This window comes from Hemitrygon akajei, chromosome 5 (assembly GCF_048418815.1).
Source record: "Hemitrygon akajei chromosome 5, sHemAka1.3, whole genome shotgun sequence".
NCBI lineage: Eukaryota > Metazoa > Chordata > Chondrichthyes > Myliobatiformes > Dasyatidae > Hemitrygon > Hemitrygon akajei.
The window spans coordinates 57,506,031-57,528,390 of NC_133128.1; the positions used below are offsets into that span (position 1 = coordinate 57,506,031).

The 22,360-nt window shown below is 41.3% G+C and overlaps 1 protein-coding gene across 3 annotated transcripts in view; it reads right to left on the bottom strand.

Annotated features, from left to right (window-relative positions):
- Positions 1 to 22,360, bottom strand: part of LOC140727819 (limbic system-associated membrane protein-like) — an 891,146-nt gene that overhangs the window by 141,398 nt on the left and 727,388 nt on the right. For all 3 annotated transcript variants that reach the window (XM_073045606.1, XM_073045605.1, XM_073045607.1), the window contains exon 5: positions 21,686 to 21,806. In XM_073045606.1, coding sequence (XP_072901707.1) covers positions 21,686 to 21,806 — 121 coding nt within the window. The remainder of the gene's footprint in view (positions 1 to 21,685; positions 21,807 to 22,360) is intronic.

Sequence of the window (22,360 nt, forward strand, 5' to 3'; positions counted from 1 at the left end):
AAGACTGAGTTTAAACAATTTCAAATGAAATTTAAACAGTTTCGCTTTTATAGAATGAATTACTATACTAATCGCAAACACTAGAGCTGCTGCAGATGGTTGATACAAAGCAACATACACAAAATACTGGAGGAGCTCAACAGGTCAGGCAGTTGCTTTCCTTCTCTCCCCACTTTCTTATTCTGGCATCTTCCTCCTTCCTTTCCAGTCTTGCCCCAAAACATTTATTCATTTCTATAGTTCCTTCAGCACTGTATGTGTGTCACTATACAAATCATAGAAGGCAAGGAATCTTTCTGCAATTTTTCCTGTGCACTGTGAAGGAACTTCAAGCTTAACTCAGTCCATCACATGATTTCTCTGCTGTACATACAGATCAAAGCTGCTTGACATACACAGCGATGTCAAACATTGGACAAAGCATTTGTTTACATTCCATATAAAAATATACTTCTTACATCTCAGCCCTGCAGTTGGTCAAGGCTCCTCACATGGAAGCAAAATCAGCTCCCTTAGCTCTTCAACAGTGGTCATCTACATGCTTTTAGCTTTAAAATTCCATCACCTCCACCTTGATAATAAACATCATTGGGTTTCAAATAATTTTTCTCCACCTCTCTGACACATGAGATTGCTCATCTGAATCCTCTCACCATGAATATCCTTGCTTCTGATCTGATCACCAATCACCATTCTCCACACAACTAGACACTGTCTGATTGCAAATACAAACATGCACACTGTCATGTTCCAAAACCTCCACCTAAGACCATTGCCCATTCTCTGATGTCCCAACGTCAGTGCCATGAACTGTCTGGTCCAAGCTCCTAATCTCCTTTCAGACAAACTTGTTTGAATCACAAAATAGCTTTTTATATGCATAACATGATACAAATTACTTTGTGAAGATTGGAACTAGGGAAACTAGGAAATAAATCTACATAACTAGGAAACATGAGAGACTGTTCAATAGATTATGATTGACATGTATCTATTTGCTTTAAACATCTGCTGACAAGAGTACATCTTATGAAAAGAGATACTGTCTCAAATAAAAATGGTCAAATATCTTTGCAAGATTACAAGTCAGGAGGAGAGATTAAACTATGAATTTTATAGTCAGAGTGAAGCACAAAGGGGGAGAGCTATACATGGAGGAAAAGCAATTGTTATGGGTGACTTAAATTTCCATGATAGACTGGGAAGTGCATAGAAGTGAAAGCATGGTGTTAAGTACAATATGAATTGTTACAGGAAAAGTGCTATTAAAGCTTGGAATGACAGACTAGTCATTTTTGAATAGTACATTGTTATAATAAGAAAGAGATATGATGACTTTCTGAACAACTTGACAGCAGTGACTGTTGCATATTTATTAGTTCAGTAATTTTTGACAAATGTGTTGTTTTATTAAATGATCTTTGTTGTTTAAATAATTAATTATGGGTTATATGCAAAAATGTCATATGTCATTACACTACCATGTCATATGTGCACACCTCTCTAAAAGTAAAACTAAGAACGTACATAAGATACCCCAGCTCTATGTTTTTCTTTCAAATAGTTTTACGTTTTGGAGTTACAAAACATAACTGTAGCAATTAGGTAGCTAGAAAATGAAGCTGAGGTAACTACCTACCTGTTGAATCACAGTGACACATTCGAGTTAAAGAAAAGGCAGAAAACGGACAAATTCAAGGGTTTATAAACAGTGAGTACTGCATGATAATAGTCATAAATGTTTTAAAAATGAGCAGAACCAGTTGGCTACATTGGAAAGATTGACATGTTTGATTGCACAATGGATAACCGGCTGGAGTATACAGAGAAGGAATAATTAAAACCAGAATCACTGTTGATTACAGAACACTTTAGGTTTCATAAATGGAATCAAAAGGAATGGTAAACATGAGGAAATCTGCAGATGCTGGAAATTCAAGCAACACACACAAAATGCTGGTAGAACACAGCAGGCTAGGCAGCATCTATAGGGAGAAGCGATGTCGACGTTTCGGGCCGAGACCCTTCGTCAGGACTAACCAAAAGGAAAGATAGTAAGCCATGAAACAAAGGAATGGTGGTCTGTTTCCGCATAAGTGGCTGAATTGAAGAGATTATCTGAGCATTGTCAGTTCAGAGTTGTGCTTAATAATGCCCTGACAGATTGCTTAGTTTGTAGAACCATACAAAAAAGCATTAAAAAAAAGCTCCTAACTGAAGCCCAGATCACATTTAAAAGAGCAGTTGAAAATGCAGTATCAATTGAAACAGCAACCACAGATGCAATTGCGTTGCAGGCAGGAATGAAAGTGAGTGTGAACAAAATTGCAACGTCTAAACAGAAACTGGCCTGGCTGAACAAATTGTGGTACTGTTGTGGCAGGGGCTCAAACACACCAGACCAGTGCAGGTTTAAAGGAGAAACTTGCAGAAAATGCAACAAAGTAGGACACTTCCAGTTTAACATGGCATGGTGGAGCCCACCAAGTATTTACTGATGGCAAACAAAATGAAGACTACAACTAAATACTTTATAAATAACACTTCTTCCTATAAGATTTATTGTAAACAATCACCACAAATGAATGGGAGGCTGGGTTGAGGGTCAAAGCGAGTTAAGGCTTGGTCGAGGCACGTTTGAGGCAAAGTTGGGGCAAGTGGAGTGGGTGAAAGGCAGATTCAAGGCCCATCCACCTGAACCCCGAGTGAGGTTCTTTGGATCAAAGTGCCAAGCTGATTAGAAAGTTGGACACAGGCTGAAAAGTCATTGGTGGGATTAAGACCCGGAGCATATCAATGTGACAGTGCCTTAGTCCTAGTGCAATTTAATTGCCAGGTTAGTTGGATTGAAAAGGCAGGATGTTGGGACAAGATGCAAGGGCGAGGCTAGACCTGCTTGCTGCTCCATGACATTTCCTCGGTTCTGTGCTGACCTGAGGCTGATGCTTTGGCTCGCTCTTGCTGCTCCACGGTTCACACCTATGGACTCACTTGTTTTCTGAGTGCTACTTGCTGACTTTTATTGCTTTTGTGGTTAGTTTTTTCACTCTCCACACGTTATTTATGGGATCTCCTGAGGTGCTTTGTTTCATGGCTGCCTGTAAGGCAATGAATCTTAAGGTTGTATAATGTATACATACTTTGATAATAAATGTACTTTGAACTTTGAACATACAAACAGCACATTGGGCAAACAAGATTTCCCTATTGTCTTGTTTTTATTGTAATGCCTGCACTGTTTTGTGCAATTTATGCAGGCCTAGGTAGGTCTGTAGTCTAGTGTAGTTTTTTTCTGTGTTGTTTTTCACGTAGTTCAGTCTAGTTTTTGTACTGTGTCATGTAACACCATGGTCCTGATAAAACATTGTCTCATTTTTACTATGTACTGTACCAGCAGTTATGGTCAAAATGACAATAAAAGTGACTTGACTTGACAAAATAAATGGACTGCACAAGGAATAGATAAAGATAAAAAGTGAAGTTGCAGCTTCAAAAAGAGCACAAATCTGCATGCTGTTCATGAAAAATCTGATCATGATGAGAGTGACACAGGACTGGTTAGCCTTGAGATTTAAAATGTGAAGCAATATGGCTTACACTAGAAGAGAACAGCAAATTAATTAAAATGCAAATGGACACTGGCTCAGTTGTTTCAGATATTCACTTCTTTATATTTGCCCAGATAGGATACCAAAGAAGCCAGGCAGGGTAGTTGAATGCTTCTCTTGCAGGATGTGGGAATGCAGGCAAAATTCCAGTGTCCCTGACGACAATTGCAAGAAGTCCATTGGGCTGCAACTGCTAACAACCTGCATTAAGGAGTTGGAGTTGGAACTAGATGAAGTCCGGATCATTCGAGGGGCTGAATGAGAGATAGATAGGACATATCAGAAGGCAGTTACACCCAAAGTGCAGGACGCAGGAAACTTGGTGACAGCCAGGGAAGGAAAAGGGGTTAAGGAGCCTGTGCAGTGTGCTCTTGTGGCCATCCCCCTCAACCACAGGCATATTGCTTTGGATACTGTCAAGGGGGAATAACTTGATAGAGGAAAGTCACAGGCATTGAGTCTGCTTCTGTTGACTCAGAAGGGAAGAGGGAAGAAGAGGCACGCTGTTGTAATAGGGGATTCCTTAGTTAGAGGAATGGACAGGAGGATCTGCAGGCGAGAATGAGATTCCAGATGGTATGTTGCCTCCTGGGTGCCATTGTCTGGGATATCTCAATCGAGTCCTCAGCTTTCTTAAGTGGGAGGGTGAACAGCCAAAAGTTGTGGCCCATTTAGGTACCAATGACATGGATAGGATGAGTGATAGGGTTCTTCATAGGGAGCTCAGGGAGTTGGGTGCTAAGTTAAAGGGCAGAATGTGATCTCAGGATTGCTACTCGTGCCACATGCTAGTGAGGCCAGAACTAGGAAGATTATACAATTTATTGCATGGCTAAGGAGTTGATTTAGGAGGAAGGGCATAAAACTTTGGATCATTGGGCTCTCTTCCAGGGAAGTTGGGACCTGTACAGAAGGAACAGCTTACACCTGAACTGGAGGGTTAATAATATCCTAGTGTTAAGGTTTGTTAATGCTGCATGTTGCAGTTTAAGCTAGAGTTCCAGGGGATGGGAACCAGAGTGCCAGTACAGTTCATGGAGAGGTTGTGGAGGCAGATGTTGGTAACACCTCAGGCAAAGTTAGCAACAAAAAGGTTGAGCATGGTACAAATAGTATCCTGAGCTGCATATATTTCAATGCAGGAGGTATCATAGAGAAATCTGATAATAGTGGTGAGGATGAGGTGGCTGGTTTATGAACAGAGGCAATGTGTAGTGAGGAGAGACTGTTGATAGGGCAAAATTGCAGTCAACAGGATGAGTTGCAATGTAAAAGGCAGAGAAAATCAAAAAGGGCGAATACAAGACTGAAGATGTTTTATCTGAATGAATAATGTAAATGAACTTGCAGCACAATTGAAGGTCATCAGGTATGATGTTGTAAGCATCACTAATTCATGGTGGAAAGAAGATTATAGCTAGGAGCAAAGTGTCCAAGGATACACATTGTATCGAAAGGACAAGCAGGAAGGCAGAGGAGGTAGTGTTCCTCTGTTGGTAAAAATGAAATCAAATCATTAGAAACTGGTGAAATAGGGTCACAAATTGTTGAATCAATGTGGGTAGAGCTAAGGGACTGCAAGGGTAAAAGACCCTGATGGGAGCTGTATACAGGCCCCCAAACAGTAGGAAGGATATGGCCTACAAATTACAATGGGAGATAGAAAATGCATGCCAAAACGGGCAATGTTACAGTAGTTATGGGGGATTTCAATATACCGGTAGATTGGAGAAATCAGTTTGTTTCTGGAGGAGGAGGAATTTCTAGAGTGCTTATGAGTTGGCTTTTTAGAGCAGCTCGTGGTTGAGCCCACTAGGGGATCAGCTAATCTGGGCTGGGTGTTGTGCAATGAACTGAAATTGTTTAGAGAGCTTAAAGTAAAAGAACCCTCAGGAGAAAGTGATCATAATTTGATCTAATTCACCCTGAAATTTGAGAAGGAGAAGTTAAAGTCAAATGTATCAGTAGTACACTGGAGTAAAGGGAATTAGAGAGGCATGAGAGAGAAGTTGACCAGAATTATTTGGAAAAGAACACTGGCAGGGATGACAGCAGAGCAGCAATGACTGGAATTTCTGGAGCAATTCGGAAGGCACAGGATATATACATCCCAAAGATGAATAAGTATTTTAAAGGAAAGCAAAGTGTAGGTCAACATAAAAGGCAAAGTGAGGGCATATAATAGAGCAAAAAATAGTGGGAAGTTAGAACATTGCAAAGCTTTTAACAGCAAACAGAAGGCAACTAAAAAAATCATTAGGAAGATAAAGATTGAATACAAAAGTAAGCTAATCAATAAATTAAAGATATCAGAAGTTTCTTCAGATACATAAAGAGTAAAAGAAAGATGAGACTGGATATTGGACAGCTGGAAAACAATGTTGGAGAGGGAGCCATGGGGGAATAACTAAATGGCAAACAAATTGAATAAGTATTTTGCATCAGTCTTCATGGTGGAAGACATGAGCAATATTGTGGAAGTTCGAGGTGTCAGGGATCATGAAGAGTGTGAAGTTACCATAACTACAGAGAAGGACCTTGGGAAACTGAAAGGTCTGAAGATAGGTAAATGACCTAAACCAGATGGTATACACTACAGGGTTCTGAATTCGGTGGCTGAAGAGATTGTGGAGGTATCAGAAATGATTTTTCATGAAACATTAGATTCTGGAATGGTTCTGAAATACTGGAAAATTGAAAATGTCACTCTGCTCTTCAAGAATGTAGAGAGACAGAAGAAAGAAAACTATTGTCCAGTTGGTCTGACATCAGTGGTTAGGAAGATGTTGGAATTGATTACTAAGGATAAGGTCACAAGGTACCTGGAGGCACATGATAAAATAGGCCATTGTCAGCATGGTTTCCTCAAGGGAAAATACTGCCTGACAATTCTGTTGTAATTCTTTGAGGAGATAACAAGCAGGATAGACAAAGAATAATCAGTTGATGTTATGTACTTGGATTTTCAGAAGGCCTTTGACAAGGTTCACACGTGAGATTGCTTAACAAGGCACGAGCCCATGGCATTACAGGAAAGTCTCTAGCATGGATAAAACAGTTGCTGATTGGCAGGAGGCAAAGAGTGGGAATAAAGGAGACTTTTGTGGTTGACTGTCAATGACAAATGGTGTTCCACAGGGGTTTGTGTTGGGACAGATTCTTTTTATGTTATATGTCAATGTCTTGGATGATGGAATTGATGGCTTTGTTGCAAAGTTTGCAGACGATACAAAGATAGGTGGAGGGGCAGGTAGGTTTGAAGTAGTAGAGAGGTTACAGAAGAACTCAGACAGATCAGGGGAAAGGGAAAAGAAATGGCAGTTGGAGTACAGTGTCAGAAAGTGAATCATCGTGAACTTTGGTAGAAGAAATAAAAGAATTGACTGTTTTCTAAATGGAAAGAAAATACAAAAAATGAAGGACAAAAGGACTTGGGAGTCCTTGTGCCGAATTTCCTAAAGGTTAATTTGTAGGATGTGTCAGTAGTGAGGAAGGTAAATGCGATGTTAGCATTAATGCCAAGAGAACTAGAATATGAAAAGCAAGGATGTAATGTTAAGATTTTATAAAGCACTGGTGAGACCTCACTTGGAGTATTGTAAGCAGTTTTGGGCCCCTTATCTTAGAAATGATGTGCTGAAACTGGACAGGGTTCAAGGGATGATCACAAAAATGATTCCAGGATTGAATGGCTTTTTATATGAAGAGTGTTTGATGGCTCTGGGCCTCTATTCACTGGAATTCAGAAGAATGAGGGGTGATCTCATCAAAACCTATTGAATGGTTAAAGGCCTTGATAGAGTGGATGTTTCCTGTGGTCGGTGAGTCCAAGACCAGAGAACACATCCTCAGAATAGAGGGGTGTCATTTTAGAACAGAGATGAGGTGCAATTTCTATAGTCAATGATTAGTGAACCTGTGGAATTCTTTGCCACAGGCAGCTATGGATGGCAGGTCTTTATCTATATTTAATGCAGAGCTCGATAGATTCTTGATTGGCCAGGGTATGAAGGGATACAGGGAGAAGGTAAGTGATTGGGTCTGAGAAGAAAATTGGATCTGTCATGATCCAATGGCAGAGCAGACTTGATGGGCCAAATGGACTAATTCTTGCTCCTATGTCTTATGGTCTCATGGTCTTAAAATGAGTTTGAATGTCATTTCGAGGATACAGAACTGAAGCCTGCAGGCATCCAACTCAGAACTTATACTGGAGAAAAGATCACTCCTATAGGAATGGCATTCATAACTGCAAAATACAACAACCAAAAAGCCACATCCACAAATTGAACGGAATAAGATGTACTGCATCTGCACCATACCACTCAGCTAGAAATGGTTTGCCAGACAGGTTTGTCTGAATCTAAAGAACACACTGTGAGCAATCTCAGAGGAATACGCAACACTGACACTGAATCAGAAGTTTGTCAATTTCATCTTTGCATAGTGCAACGCAGCACACTCCACAACCATCAACTTACCAGCTAAGCTGTTCCTGGATCATCCCTTGTGTACACAACTGGATCTGGTCAAACCCTCAGAAGGAGTATGCTGGCCATTCAGCCTACACAAATAGAGAACTCCTCAAACAAGGTGTTTTGATGATTCACTCCTGGACAAGTAGTCCTGGCAAGGTACTACAGAAGTGATCAAAAATGGTATTTGGAATGATTAAGGACAGAACTGGACTTCTCCCCTACACAATGAAGATTGTGTCTGAAGTCATCTGGAGATGGCACATCAATCAATTGAAGAGTCAGCTGTTTGAGAAGAAGGATGGCCAGAGCAGTCTGAACCACTTCCTGCAGTCACTATAGCCACTATGGAAGAAGCCTCAAAATCTAAGATTATTTCTCAGCAACAAGTCTCATCTGCCAAGCAGAGTGAAATTCCTTGTCAGGAAAGATGTTGTCCCACAAGATAAGAAATCTTCCACAGTGTTTAGATCTTTAGGCCTGAATGGGACAATTTAAAATTTACTATGCTGTGGATGTCTATATGGTAGCTGTATTACATGATATACTGTGTGTATAGTTGAGATGCATTCTATATTGAGTTGGAGATTATAGCTAAGCAGGGAGGATGGTTGTGTATTTAACATTTCAGTAATATTTAAGTAATTTTGTAAGTACAGTATATTGTTTGATAGAGCATTCTTTTGTTGTTTAAATAATTCAATATGGGCTTATGTAAAAGAATGTGAATTACATACGACATTACACCACCATGTCATATGTGCCCGCCTCGCTAAAAGTAAAACTAAGAACATATGTGAGTTACCTTTGCTCCATGTTTTTCTTTCAATTATTTTTATGTTTTGGAGTTATAAAACATAACAGTGACCATAGCCTGCTAGATTTGAAGGCTAAACATAACAATAAAAAGAAAGAGTTCAATGGGATATTCAATCATAAATGGCCAGATTTTGAAAAAGAAAGAGTTAGAATAGCAGTATTTCTGTATAAAATCATGAAAGAAATGTACTGTTCTCACACAAAATGCCAGCAACAGGTCCGGATTCATTTTCAGATAAAAATCCATAAATGTGTAGAACTTATATTGTTGCTTAGAATATAAGCACTGCTACTATTCTATTTTCATTGTTTTATGGACTTAGATATACAAATCACTGTACATTATGTCACGAGAAATTAAATACAAACCTCATTTTACATATCCGAGAGCATGCTTTTTAGTCATACACATCCACCTCCTACATCCTAACTACTTCATGATACGAAGTCCAAGGCTATCTTTGATTGTGTGCAGTTCTCTGTTAACATTATCATACACAGAACCTAGTTAGTACCATATTCTAAGAAGAAGAAGAAAAGAAATAAATTGAACCCTATATTACACAATTGCTATAACTAGGATTTGCCTGATGAATCTCAATAAAACGTTAATGTCATTCTGCTTGGATTGTTATCCATGAGAACATAGAACAGTACAGCACCCGAACAGGGCCTTCAGCCCATGATGTGGTGCCAAGTTAATTAAAGGAGCAATTAAATTCCTAACTAAACTACAAAATGTCCATATCCCTCCATTATCTATGCATTCATGTTCCCATCCAAGAATCTCTTAATAGCTCTATCATATTTCAACATAATCAAAGTTATGATCTAAGAATGAAGTATGTCATTTCCAGTACCCAACTACAAAGGAGAACAAAATAATTGTTAATCTGTCTCTGATCAGCACAAAAAAATAATAAGATAAAGAAAGCAGTAATTTAAAAATAGACAATAATCATAAGTACTTAGGATTCCTGGTAATTGTGCCATTGGTTAATCAGGGCAGTTGCTTATTTGGGACAACACTTAAAGAACAAAAACAATTTGAGAAACTAGCTGGGATTCCCTTCATTTATTTGTGACACTATGCTGCTTAATTGGAGCAGGAGACTGTTGCCGAACAGTTTCCAACAAGCATCAGATGCATGCTCTTGTATAGCCATTAGACACTACACCGCACTTAGAGTGAGTGAACAGTTCCATAGTAGTATCGGTTGCATGCGCTTGCGTTGAAAAGCAGTGATTTTTGTCACTGATAGTTGCTGAGAAATGAGCAGTAAGACAATTCAGAACTGTTTTACTCACTGCAGCTTCAAGTTTTTAGGCTTTGAGATGTCAGAAAAGGCCAGGAGTGAAAATGAAGCAATTTCACAACTTCAACAAGTTAGGGACTATGAAGAATTTCAAGGCATCAAACGTTATGTATGTTAGGCACAGAATTTCAATAATCCTGAATGTTACAAGGAAAATGAAGATTTGGAGGATGCAATTGTCGAAAGCATTGTATGAAATCCATTATCTGCACTGGGTGTTTGCACTGATTTTATTAATTTACAGTCAATCAAAAGAATATGTGCACTGCATGAATTCCATCATTGATAATTATTAGGAACAAATGCACATTTTATAGTTCTGTAGTAGTATTCATAGTTTTCAAATTTGTTCTATAATTCTTTGAAATTCATAAATTCTTACTCAGTTAAATAGCAGTTTGTCTTTTTTATACCTTTTAACTATTTCCATGAAACCTCGGCTAATTGGGGCAGCTGCTTAATTGGGCCAAAATGTATTGGTTCTGATGTGTCCCAATTAACTGGAATCCACTGGATATAAGATAGTTTATATACATATAATGATTGTATGTCTATAAAGTGATGCTAGGCAGAGGAGTGTCTGTACACAAGGTGACTCTGACAGGAAATGCCAATATAGTGGTGGTGGGGGGTGCGGAGATGTGTTTTAGTGGGTGATGGTATTGATCAGCATTACTGCTTGGGGACAGTAAATGTTGTTGAGTCTGGTGGTCCTGGCGTGGATGCTATATAGCCTTCTCTTTGGCAGTAATGAGAAAAACCCTCCATGAGCAGGGTGGGGGGGGGGGGGGGATCCTTCATGATGTTGCTGGCCTTTTTCCAGTACCTTTCCGTATACAAGTCCTTGATGGCGGGTTGGCTGGTGCCAGTGATGCGTGAGGCAGTTTCGACTACCTGTTGTAGAGCCTTCCTGTCCACTGCAGTGCAGTTTTTGTGCAATGTAGTGATGCAGTACGTTAGGATGCTATATATTGTGCATAGGCAGAATTACTTGAGTATAGATGTGCATAGTCCAGCTGTCTTCAGCCTCCTAGGAAAGGAAAGTCATTGGCAAGCTTTCCTGAGTTGTGTTCTGAGAGCATGAGAGGTTGTGCAACTTGTGTATTCCCATGAGTAAATTTTGAAACAATAATAGTTTGTTTTAGGTCTACGTTTATTGTTATGCATATATGATGCACGATAGCGGGCATTTATAACAAACAAGTATTTGACAAAACATTTTACATCATTTCCACATTTGTTAACAACAGTGGTCTGTTAAGAGCTTATGGAATCATTCAAATATTCTTGTGCTATGTTTCTGGTAGATTTCACTCACAGAGTCATGAAGTCACAGAGTTATAGAACACTACAGTATAGAAGCAGGTGCTACAGTCCATCTAGTCCATGTCAAACTATTAATCTGCCTAGTGCCATCAACCTGCAGCTAGACCATAATCTTTATACCCCTTGTTAGGGCGTATTCTGGATTTGTGGTATATAGCAAGCATTAATTTCAACAGCAACCAGTCTTCATACCTGAATGTGGATTGTAGATTGAGTTTAGAATGCAGTCTTGAACAATGGTCTTCTTGGAGCTGCAGACTAGCACTGTTTGCAAACTGGGAAACGTCCATTTACCTGAGGTGTCTGAATGAGCTTTAGAGACAGAGGTGACTAACACTCACTTTGGGTGTGTTGGTGTGATCTAGGTGTTTGAAACTCAGAGGAACATTATCAATGCATTGTAATTCTAGAAAATGTCCTGTTGTTACTTTTATTCTTGAACATATAAAATGTGATGTAATATTGGGTCAGGAGGACTCTGCTCCAAGTGTCTCCAGTATGATGTCTGCTTGTTTTGCTGAATAAAGACTTCTATATCCACCAGCTTCAGTGTCTTTGTTCACAGTCACAATATTTGGGGGCTCATCTGGGATGTGTTTGTAACCTATCGTGTGGCCAGCGACCTCAGCATTCTAAGCGGGTGAGTATTTTTAAGATTAGCACTCACGCTTGGATCTGTTCAGGTCGGTGACTACAGAGTCGTGAAATATCACGAACACAGCGGAGAGCTGAACTGGTAGATATAAAAATAGTGTGGTGTAAATGCGTGCATGTGTCTTTATACAAGTGACTAGACATTTTTGTGTAACTTAGTGAGACAGGGCTATCATTTGTGAAGGGTAGCTACTGACCATTTGGGACACCAGTAGGGTGTGTGTATACTCATTTGGGAAAACCTGTATAGTAGCAGACTCATATGCCACTGTGTTTGTGTTTTTTAAGAATAAGTCTGTAACCCTGATGTAACAGTCCTTAAATTCAAAAGAATACAGCAGGTATTATGAGTTAAGATGCACATAAGCGGCAGATTGCACTGTACATACTCTGTAGTTTTTAAGTATGTACTGTTTAATTTTTATCCATCATTTATATTTTGCCTTGTATGGGAATTAGTGTGGAGATATTTGAGGGAGATATTATACCCAGATATATTAATCAGGATGGCACCTACTGCAGTCAGCAAACATCAGGTGGAGAACCCTGACCAACCGTGCCAGCCCTTGACCTTGATTATGACCATCCATAAGCCCTTCACCCCTGGGAGAAGCAAAGTCAGAGCTGCACTCAATTAAAGTCACCAGAAGGAATGAAGAATTCTGTTGCAAGCTTGAGGAAATGGTCAAATTTCACCATATGCATCCCAAAGGAATGCAGTCGGCCCTCCTTATCCGCACAGGATTAGTTCCAGGACCCCTTGTGGATACCAAAAAACTCGGATGCTCAAGTCCCTTATTTAACCTATCTTAGTGCGGTGGACCTTAGGACCCAGCAGAGCCCCGGACCTAATTTAATCTGTCTCAGTGCAGTGGACTTTAAGACCCAGTGGATCTCTGAATCCACAGTTATTCTGTTCACGAAAATAATCACAATCACAATTGAAAACAAAGTGGAAATAATAAAGCGATCGGAAAGAGTTGAAACGCCATTGGTCATTGAAAAAGCGTTTAGGCTACAGTCAGTCAATAATCGGAACAATTTTAAAGGATAAAGTGAGAAAGGCCCTGCCCCAATGAAAGCTACAATTATTACTAAGCAACGCGGTGGCTTAATTATTGAAATACAGATGTTTCTTAAGTGTTTTATATGCATAGAAAGGTAAAATATATACTATATACTAAAACAAACATCTGACTAACTGACGCTAAATAATACCAGATGTACCTGTTCTGACTTACTTAGTAAGAGAACTTCTGTTTTTTTCGATCCCGATCCATAATAACCTGTGCACATCCTCCCGTAACCTTTAAATCATCTCTAGATTACTTATAATACCTAATACAATGTAAATGCTATGTAAAATAGTTGTTATACTGCATTGTTAAGGGAATAATGACAAGAAAAAAAGTCTGTACATGCTCAAACAACAAGTGCTGGAAGAGCACTTCCGGGTCTTATCGATTCGCAGTTGGTTGAATTTGCGCATGCGGAATTTGCGGATAAGGAAGGCCGACTGTACACATGTTGGTAAAAGCGAAGTGCCCAGGGAATATGTGGGCCAGAATGACCCACAGAGTGCAGGATGTTACATGGGCAACTAGAGAGAACACCAGCAATGAATAGAAATATCGCTTCTTTAAAGGGGAAGTGGGGCAGCGACTGGGGGAAGGTGAGAAGTAACTGGGGAATGATAACGTCAGTAGTTTGGAGAGCTGGTGAGCCTCCCATGGATGTTGCAGAGTGTAAATATTGAGGAGGAAGGTAAAACTGCGCAGGCGCGGGTGACGTCAGCGGCGAGCACGGGCTTTAAAAAGAGGCCCACTTTCAGGAGCGGGCAGCGTCGGTGAGGGCAGCAGAGTGCGTGGGAGCAGAGTGCTGGGCTTTGGCTCTGCGGGCTTCAGCGCAAGGGGACTTCGCTGAGAGGAAATCAGTGAGCCTGAGTACGTGCTTGCTGAGGTAAAAAAAGGTAAGGTCAGTAGGTACTTTTGTCATTTATTCTGACTAATCTGGGATCAGGCAATGGGGGAGACAGTTAGAGCAGTGGTGTGCTCCGTATGCAGTATGTGGGAGGTCAGGGTCAACACAGTTGTCCCTGATGACCACACCTGCAAAAGGTGCATCCAGCTGCAGCTCCTATCAGACCGAGTTAGGGAACTGGAGCAGGAGCTGGATGAACTACGGATCATTCGGGAGGCAGAGGCAGAGATAGATAAGAGTTATCGGGAGGTAGTCACACCGAAAAGACAGGAGGTAGGCAAATGGGTGACAGTCAAGAGAGGCAGGGGGAGCAGACAGAGAGAACAGAGCACCCCTGTGGCCGTTCCCATCAACAATAAGTATACTGTTTTGGATACTGTTGGTGGGGACGACCTACCAGGAACAAGCTGCAGTGGTCCTGTCTCTGGCACTGAGGTTGGACCCACGACTAGGAAGGGGAGGAGGGAAGAGAAGAGAGCAGTAGTGATAGGGGATTCTATAGTCAGGGGGGCGGATAGGAGATTTTGTGGGGAAGATCGGGAGTCTCGAATGGTATGTTGCCTCCCTGCTGCCAGGGTCCAGGACATCTCAGATCGGGTGCAGGTTATTCTCGAGAGGGAGGGCAATAACCCAGATGTTGTGATCCATGTAGGGACCAACGACGTGGATAGGATGAGTGAGGGGGTCCTGCGTAGTGAGTTCAGGGAGTTAGGTGCAAAGCTGAAGGGCAGGACCTCCAGGGTAACAATCTCAGGATTGCTACCTGTGCCACGTGCGAGTGAGGCAAGGAACAGAAAGATTATACAGATTAATACATGGCTGAGAGGATGGTGCAGGAGGGAGGGCTTCAGGTTTTTAGATAATTGGGCTTTGTTCCAGGGAAGATGGGGTCTGTTCCGACGGGACGGTTTACACCTGAACTGGAGTGGTACTAACATTCTTGCAGGAAAATTTGCTAGTGCTTCTCGGGGGGGGGGGGGGAGGTGGGGTTTAAACTAAATTTGCAGGGGGCAGGGATCCAGAATGCGAGAGAGGATAGCAAGATGAAGAATAAAGGACAGGTGGGGACTACACGGTTCCGGAATATTAAGTGTGTAGTAGAGAAAGGTGAGGAGGAACAAGTGATAAGGAGGACACATGTACAGAGGGATGGTCTGACGGAACATGGAGTTAAATGTGCAGAAAGAATAAGTAAATTTAGGAAGGACAACAGAATTCAAGGGGCGTATAGCCCGATGGGAGTTCAGGGAGCTGGGTTAAGCACAATAGGCAGCAATTTAAACAGAGAGAGGAGAAATGGGCTAAAAATTCTATATCCGAATGCACGAAGTGTCAGAAATAAGGTGGATGAGCTTGAAGCTCAGGTGTGAATGGATAACTATGATGTTGTTGGGATAACTGAGACATGACTGCAGGGAGATCAGACCTGGGAAATGAATGTACAAGGGTATACGTGCTATTGTAGGGACAGAAATGTGGGCAGAGGGGGTGGGGTGGCCCTGTTGGTGAGGAATGAGATTCAATCCCTTGCAAGGGGGGACATAGGATCAGGAGAAGTAGAGTCTGTGTGGATAGAACTGAGGAACAGTAAGGGCAAAAATACCCTAATGGGTGTTGTCTACAGGCCACCAAACAGTAACATGGATATTGGATGCAAATTGAATAGAGAGTTAACATTGGTATGTGGCAAAGGTAATGTCACAGTAGTTATGGGGGATTTCAACATGCAGGTGAACTGGGAGAATCAGGTTGGTGCTGGAACCCAGGATAGGGAGTTTGTAGAGTGCCTACGGGATGCATTCTTGGAACAGCTTGTACGAGAGCCGACCAGGGACAAGGCTATTCTGGATTTAGTGTTGTGTAATGAACAGGATTTGATAACCGATCTTGAAGTAAAGGAACCATTAGGAGGTAGTGACCATAATATGATAAGTTTTTATATGCAATTTGAGAAGGATAACGGCAGATCGGAAGTGTCAGTGTTGCAGTTGAACAAAGGAGACTATGGAGCCACGAGGGAGGAGCTGGCCAAAGTTAACTGGATGGATATCCTAGCAGAAAAGACAGTGGAACAGCAATGGCAGGTATTCTTGGGAATAATGCACAAGGTGCAAAATCAGTTCATCCCCCGGAGAAGGAAAGATTCAAAGGGGGGAAAGGGGCCACAGTGGTTGACAAAGGAAGTCAGAGATTGCATAGCATTAAAAAAAAAGAAGTATGACAGAGCTAAGGTGAGTGGGAAGACAGATGATTGGGAAATTTTTAAGGAACAACAGAACTTAAATAAAAAGGCAATACGGGGAGAAAAAATGAGGTACGAACGCAAGCTAGCCAGGAATATAAAGGAGGATAGCAAAAGCTTTTTTAGGTATGTGAAGAGAAAGAAAATAATTAAGAACAATGTTGGGCCCTTGAAGAATGAATTGGGTGAAATTGTTATGGGAAACAGAGAAATGGCAGAAGAATTTAATAAGTACTTTAGATCTGTCTTCACTAGGGAAGACACAAGCAATCTCCCAGATGTATGGATGGGCCAAGGACATAGGGTAACAGAGGAAATGAAACAGATTGACATTAGGAAGGAAACGGTGATGAGTAGACTGATGGGACTGAAGGCTGACAAATCCCCAGGTCCAGATGGTCTGCATCCTAGGGTACTAAAGGAGGTGGCTCTGGAAATTGTGGATGCATTGGTAATCATTTTCCAATGTCCCTTAGATTCAGGATCAGTTCCTGAGGATTGGAGAATGGCTAATGTTATCCCACTTTTTAAGAAAGGAGGGAGGGAGAAAACAGAGAACTATCGTCCTGTCAGCCTAACATCAGTAGTGGGGAAGATGCTAGAGTCCATTATTAAAGATGAAATAGTGGCATATCTAGATAGCAGTGATAGGATTGGGCCGAGCCAGCATGGATTTACCAAGGGCAAATCATGCTTGACTAATCTATTGGAGTTTTTCGAGGATGTAACCAGGAAGTTAGACAACGGAGATCCAGTGGATGTAGTGTACATTGATTTTCAGAAGGCATTTGATAAGGTCCCACATAGGAGACTGGTGGGTAAAATCAGAGCTCATGGCATTGGGGGGAAGATATTGACATGGATAGAAAACTGGTTGGCAGATAGAAAGCAAAGGGTAACGGTGAATGGGTGTTTCTCGGAATGGCAGGTGGTGACTAGTGGGGTGCCACAGGGCTCGGTATTGGGACCACAGCTGTTTACGATTTACATCAACGATTTAGATGAAGGCATTGAGAATAACATCACTAAGTTTCCTGATGATACTAAACTGGGTGGTAGTGTGACATGTGATGAGGATGTTAGGAGAATTCAGGATGACTTGGATAGGCTTGGTGAGTGGGCAGATACTTGGCAGATGACGTTTAATGTGAATAAGTGTTAGGTTATCCACTTTGGGAGTAAGGACAGGAAGGCAGATTATTATCTGAATGGTGTAGAGTTAGGTAAGGCAGAAATACAAAGAGATCTAGGAGTCCTTGTTCATCAGTCACTGAAGGTGAATGAGCAAGTGCAGCAGGCAGTGAAGAAGGCTAATGGAATGTTGGCATTTATTACAAAGGGAATTGAGTACAAGAGCAAGGAAATGCTTTTGCATTTGTACAGGGCCTTGGTGAGACCACACCTGGAGTATTGTGTACAGTTTTGGTCTCCAGGGTTAAGGAAGGACATCCTGGCTGTAGAGGAAGTGCAGCGTAGATTCACAAGGTTAATTCCTGGGATGTCCGGACTGTCTTACACAGAGAGGTTAGAGAGACTGGGCTTGTACACGCTGGAATTAAGGAGATTGAGAGGGGATCTGATTGCAACATATAAGATTATTAAGGGATTGGACAAGATAGAGGCAGGAAATATGTTCCAGATGCTGGGAGAGTCCAGTACCAGAGGGCATGGTTTGAGAATAAGGAGTAGGTCATTTAGGACAGAGTTAGGGAAAAACTTCTTCTCCCAGAGAGTTGTGGGGGTCTGGAATGCACTGCCTCGGAAGGCAGTGGAGGCTAATTCTCTGGATGCTTTCAAGAAGGAGCTAGATAGGTATCTTATGGATAGGGGAATCAAGGGATATGGGGACAAGGCAGGAATCGGGTATTGATAGTAGATGATCAGCCATGATCTCAGAATGGCGGTGCAGGCTCGAAGGGCCGAATGGTCTACTTCTGCACCTATTGTCTATTGTCTATTGTATGAGGAGTATTCAGAACTGGATAATCCAGGGAGGGATGAAAATGCTGAAGGAAGGCCTGAGAGCCCACTAGAAAGTTTTAGGTTTGGAGATTGCGGAGGATCGACTTACTCTGTGATAGTATCATGAGCCCATGAGATAGACTAGAGGAAGGAAAAGAAGTCATAAAGTGGCTGAAGTGAATGTAGCTGCTTTGACGTCACAGAGGACTTGATTAATATGCCAGCAACCAGGACATCTGGCCAGGAACTGCTGGAATAGACATGGAAGGGTAGAGGAGATGATTCATTACAGCTGTGGCTTCTCAGGCCAGGGTTGGAGGCAGTGTCCTGAAAGAAGAGGAAAGTGTGAGAATCACTCACCAAAGCAAACAGAATCCACAGCAGCACCCTCTCCTTCTGATTTTGACTGCTGACCTTATTATAGAGCTGGTGAGGCCAGACAAACAGCTGATGGCAGCCTCTATTGCCAGTGGTGGTTATCCATGGGTGTACACAGGAGGTCTATTAGAGGTGTGAAATCTTAGTGGAATTGGGATCATCAGTATCAATAACGAATCTGAAGAGGTAGCAGTGATTAAAGTAAAGGTTCAACAGAAAGGGAATAGTAAGGAGCAGAAAGGGAAGAAGTGGGCAGACATCAGTGTGAGAGGGCAGCAGAAGACCAGAAACAACAGAAATTACAAGAGTACAGGAAGAAACTACAAATGCCAAGTTAGTAGGATGGAGATGTGAAGGACCACTTTAACCAGGGTAACACATTGAGAGATCTAGCAAAGCAGCAACAACATATTGCAGATTAGAGAGAGCCAGAGGGAGAGAAGATAGCTCTCCCGTAGCCAGGTGACCAAGCCATGGCAAGAGAACTGACTGAAATGACAGGTTTCACTCCCAGGTGAATAGGACGACAGGCGCTGCTCTGGATGACCGTATTGGTGTACACTCCTAGAAACACTGGACTCAAGTTAAGCCATATGACTCACCTTCTTGTTGCCCTCACAGACACAGCAAGAGATCAAGCTTACCACATAACAGTGTTGTAGCAGAGAACCTAAGTGATGAATACCAGCTGGCTGCATCAGGCCTGACCACCCCCGAAGGAAGTATACCCACAGCAAACGGAAAAGCAAAAGACACCGAGAAAGTGTGACAGCGAGCCGTGAATAGCACATTGAAGTACAACGGTAACTGTACACTGTAATGAAGGCTGGTTACAGAAGGTAGATGATCAGTTGTATAACACAGAAAAGAAAAAAATACTGGGGAAAATAGATGGGAAGAGATTTAAGTTACAGCAGGGACATCAGGTTCCATAACGGCGATGGCCATGGCAGACAAAGAAAGAGAAGAAATTACACACAGCATCTGAAGTCAGGCTTCTCATCCTGAATAGGTGGTGAAGACAAATGAGTTGGGCCCTTTCAGTGGTTGGGCTACTGATCAAATAGACAGTCCAGAAGTGGGTGCCACCGGGGTGAGGTCCTTGTAGTCATTCAAATAGAGACCACCCTAAACCCTCCAGTACATTGATGAGAGCCATGGAATGGAGTGTGAATTGTTGCCTGCGAGCCTAATACAGTTCCCTTGCTAGTTATCTTGACTGGAGAGTAACCACTAAAGGCCACTGTTGAGTCTTAGCTATCAGAGAATAGGGGTGGGGGGGGGGGGAACAAAGATAAAGAATGTGATTAAACTGCAATTGGCCAGTAGGGAAGGAAGCAACAGTCATACAAAGGGCAAAGCTGCACTTTAAAGACTGTTGGTCAAATTCCTGCTTAGTGATTTGTAGGTAATCATCAGGAATGATAGTGTAGATGTGGATGCACATAGGGATATGATAGGTAGTTGGGGAAGAGGATCCAAACCACAAGGTATTTTTGCTGCACTACTTGATTAGATCCCCCGTTAAGCATCAAAATGATTTTTGTTTGGGATGGACAAGAGGAGGGACTGTTAGGGTGTACACTGGAGTGATGATATATAACAAATATTAATTTCAACAGCAACCATTCTTCAGACCTGAGTATGGATTGTAGATTGAGTTTAAAAAAGAGCCGAAAACAATGGTCTTCCTGGAGCAGCAGATTTGGGTTAATTGCAAACCAAGAATCATCCATTTCACTGAGGTGTCTGCAGTATGATGCTGGCTTGTTTTGCTGAATAAAAAATTCTATATTCCCCAGCTTCAGTGTCTCTCCAGTGGCACAACATTCACAGTCATAACATTTGGGGGATCATCAGTCACAACACCTCCCATCCATGAACCTATCCAAATTTCTCTTTAAATTTTAAATTAAACCTGTATCCACCAACTCTGCTGGCAGCTCATTCCATATTCTCACCACCCTCATGCTCTTCTTAAACATTTCACCGTTCATCTTTGTCCCATGACCTCTAATTTTAGTCTCACTCAACCTCTGTGGAAAAAGCCAGCTTGCATTTAGCCTATCTATACCCCTCATAATTTTGCATACCTTCATCAAATCTTCCCTCATTCTTCTACCCTCTAGGGAATTAAGGCCTAACTTATTCAATCTTTCCCTATAACTCAAGCCCCCAAGTAAATTTTGTAAACAGCCTTATAAATTTTCTTTGCACTCTTTCAATCTTATTGACATCTTCCCTGTAAGTAGGTAACAATTCTGAAAATTAGGCCTCACCAACATCCTATACAACTAAAGCATAGTATCTCAAGGCCTATGCTCAATACTTTGATTTATGAAGAGCAATGTGCCAAAAGCTCTTTTTAAAGACTCTATCTACCTGTGACGCCACTTGCAAGGAATTATGGATCTGTATTCCCAGATCTTTCTGTTCTACAGTAATGCTCAGTGCCCTACCACTCATTGTGTAAATTTTACTCTGATTTGACCTCCACTTAACTGTATTAATTTCCATCTGGCATGTTACAGTCTATTTTTCCAGCAGGTCCAGATCCCGCTGCAAGCTTGTCCACAATTACGTGCATGTACATGGACCAAGGCATTAGTTAGTTTTAAGATTGTCAGAAAGAAGAAATTCTTTAAACTGCATTTATAACAAAACTAAGCAGCCAATCTAATAGACCATAACAATATAATACATGGCACAAACTTTCTCAAAGGAAATTTAATTCCAACACCTACGTAAGTGTTTTATTATTTCCTTGGTTTTTGAAGATCATTCCACTGTTCAGCAGAAAGCCCAGAAAATACTCTTGGGTTCTTTTTTAAAGTATTATATATGCAAGGTAATTTCCAATGTCACGCATCACAACTTAGTAATTCATCTCCTGTTTGGGACCTTGTCATAGCTGAGGTCACTCACCGCTTGTCTTCCTTGTACCACTCAAAATCTGCCGGTGGAACAGCAGAAACCTCACAGTGAAGCATCCCAGTACGGCCCACCGCAACGTCTGCACTTTGGGCATATTTAATAGCAGGAGCATCTGTAAAGCAAGATGGATTCAGAAGTGGAGAACTGCAATAAAAATGAACAACTATACTATGATGTTTTGCTTGCCACTGTGCTAAATAATGTTACTTTTAATCTGGACATGAGAAATTTCAATTATGGGATGTAAATGCTAATGCAAATTATTTTAAATACATTTTAATATGAAATAATCATTAGTTACATTTAAATATGCTACCACCTCCATAAATTAGAAGTCAGTGGCGCTTTTATTGATTTTGCTAATTTCCTGGCAATAACATTGGAGATTTTTTTACAGAAAACCAGGATTCATAGCAGCAGAGACCTGCAAGTTGTACATCCCTTGCCCATAATTTTCTCCACACTTCAATGAATAATCAGACTGGGGTGAAGCACGATTTTCCAAGATATATTCACATTAAATGTATTGAATTGAACATCCTCCATTGCAATGTTGAAAGGATTGCGAAGGGTAGTTGAAAAACTGCTGTACTTTTTTGTAGCATTATTATGATTTTTAAAAATTATATTTAGTGATACAGCATGGTGTAGGGTCTTTGAGCCATG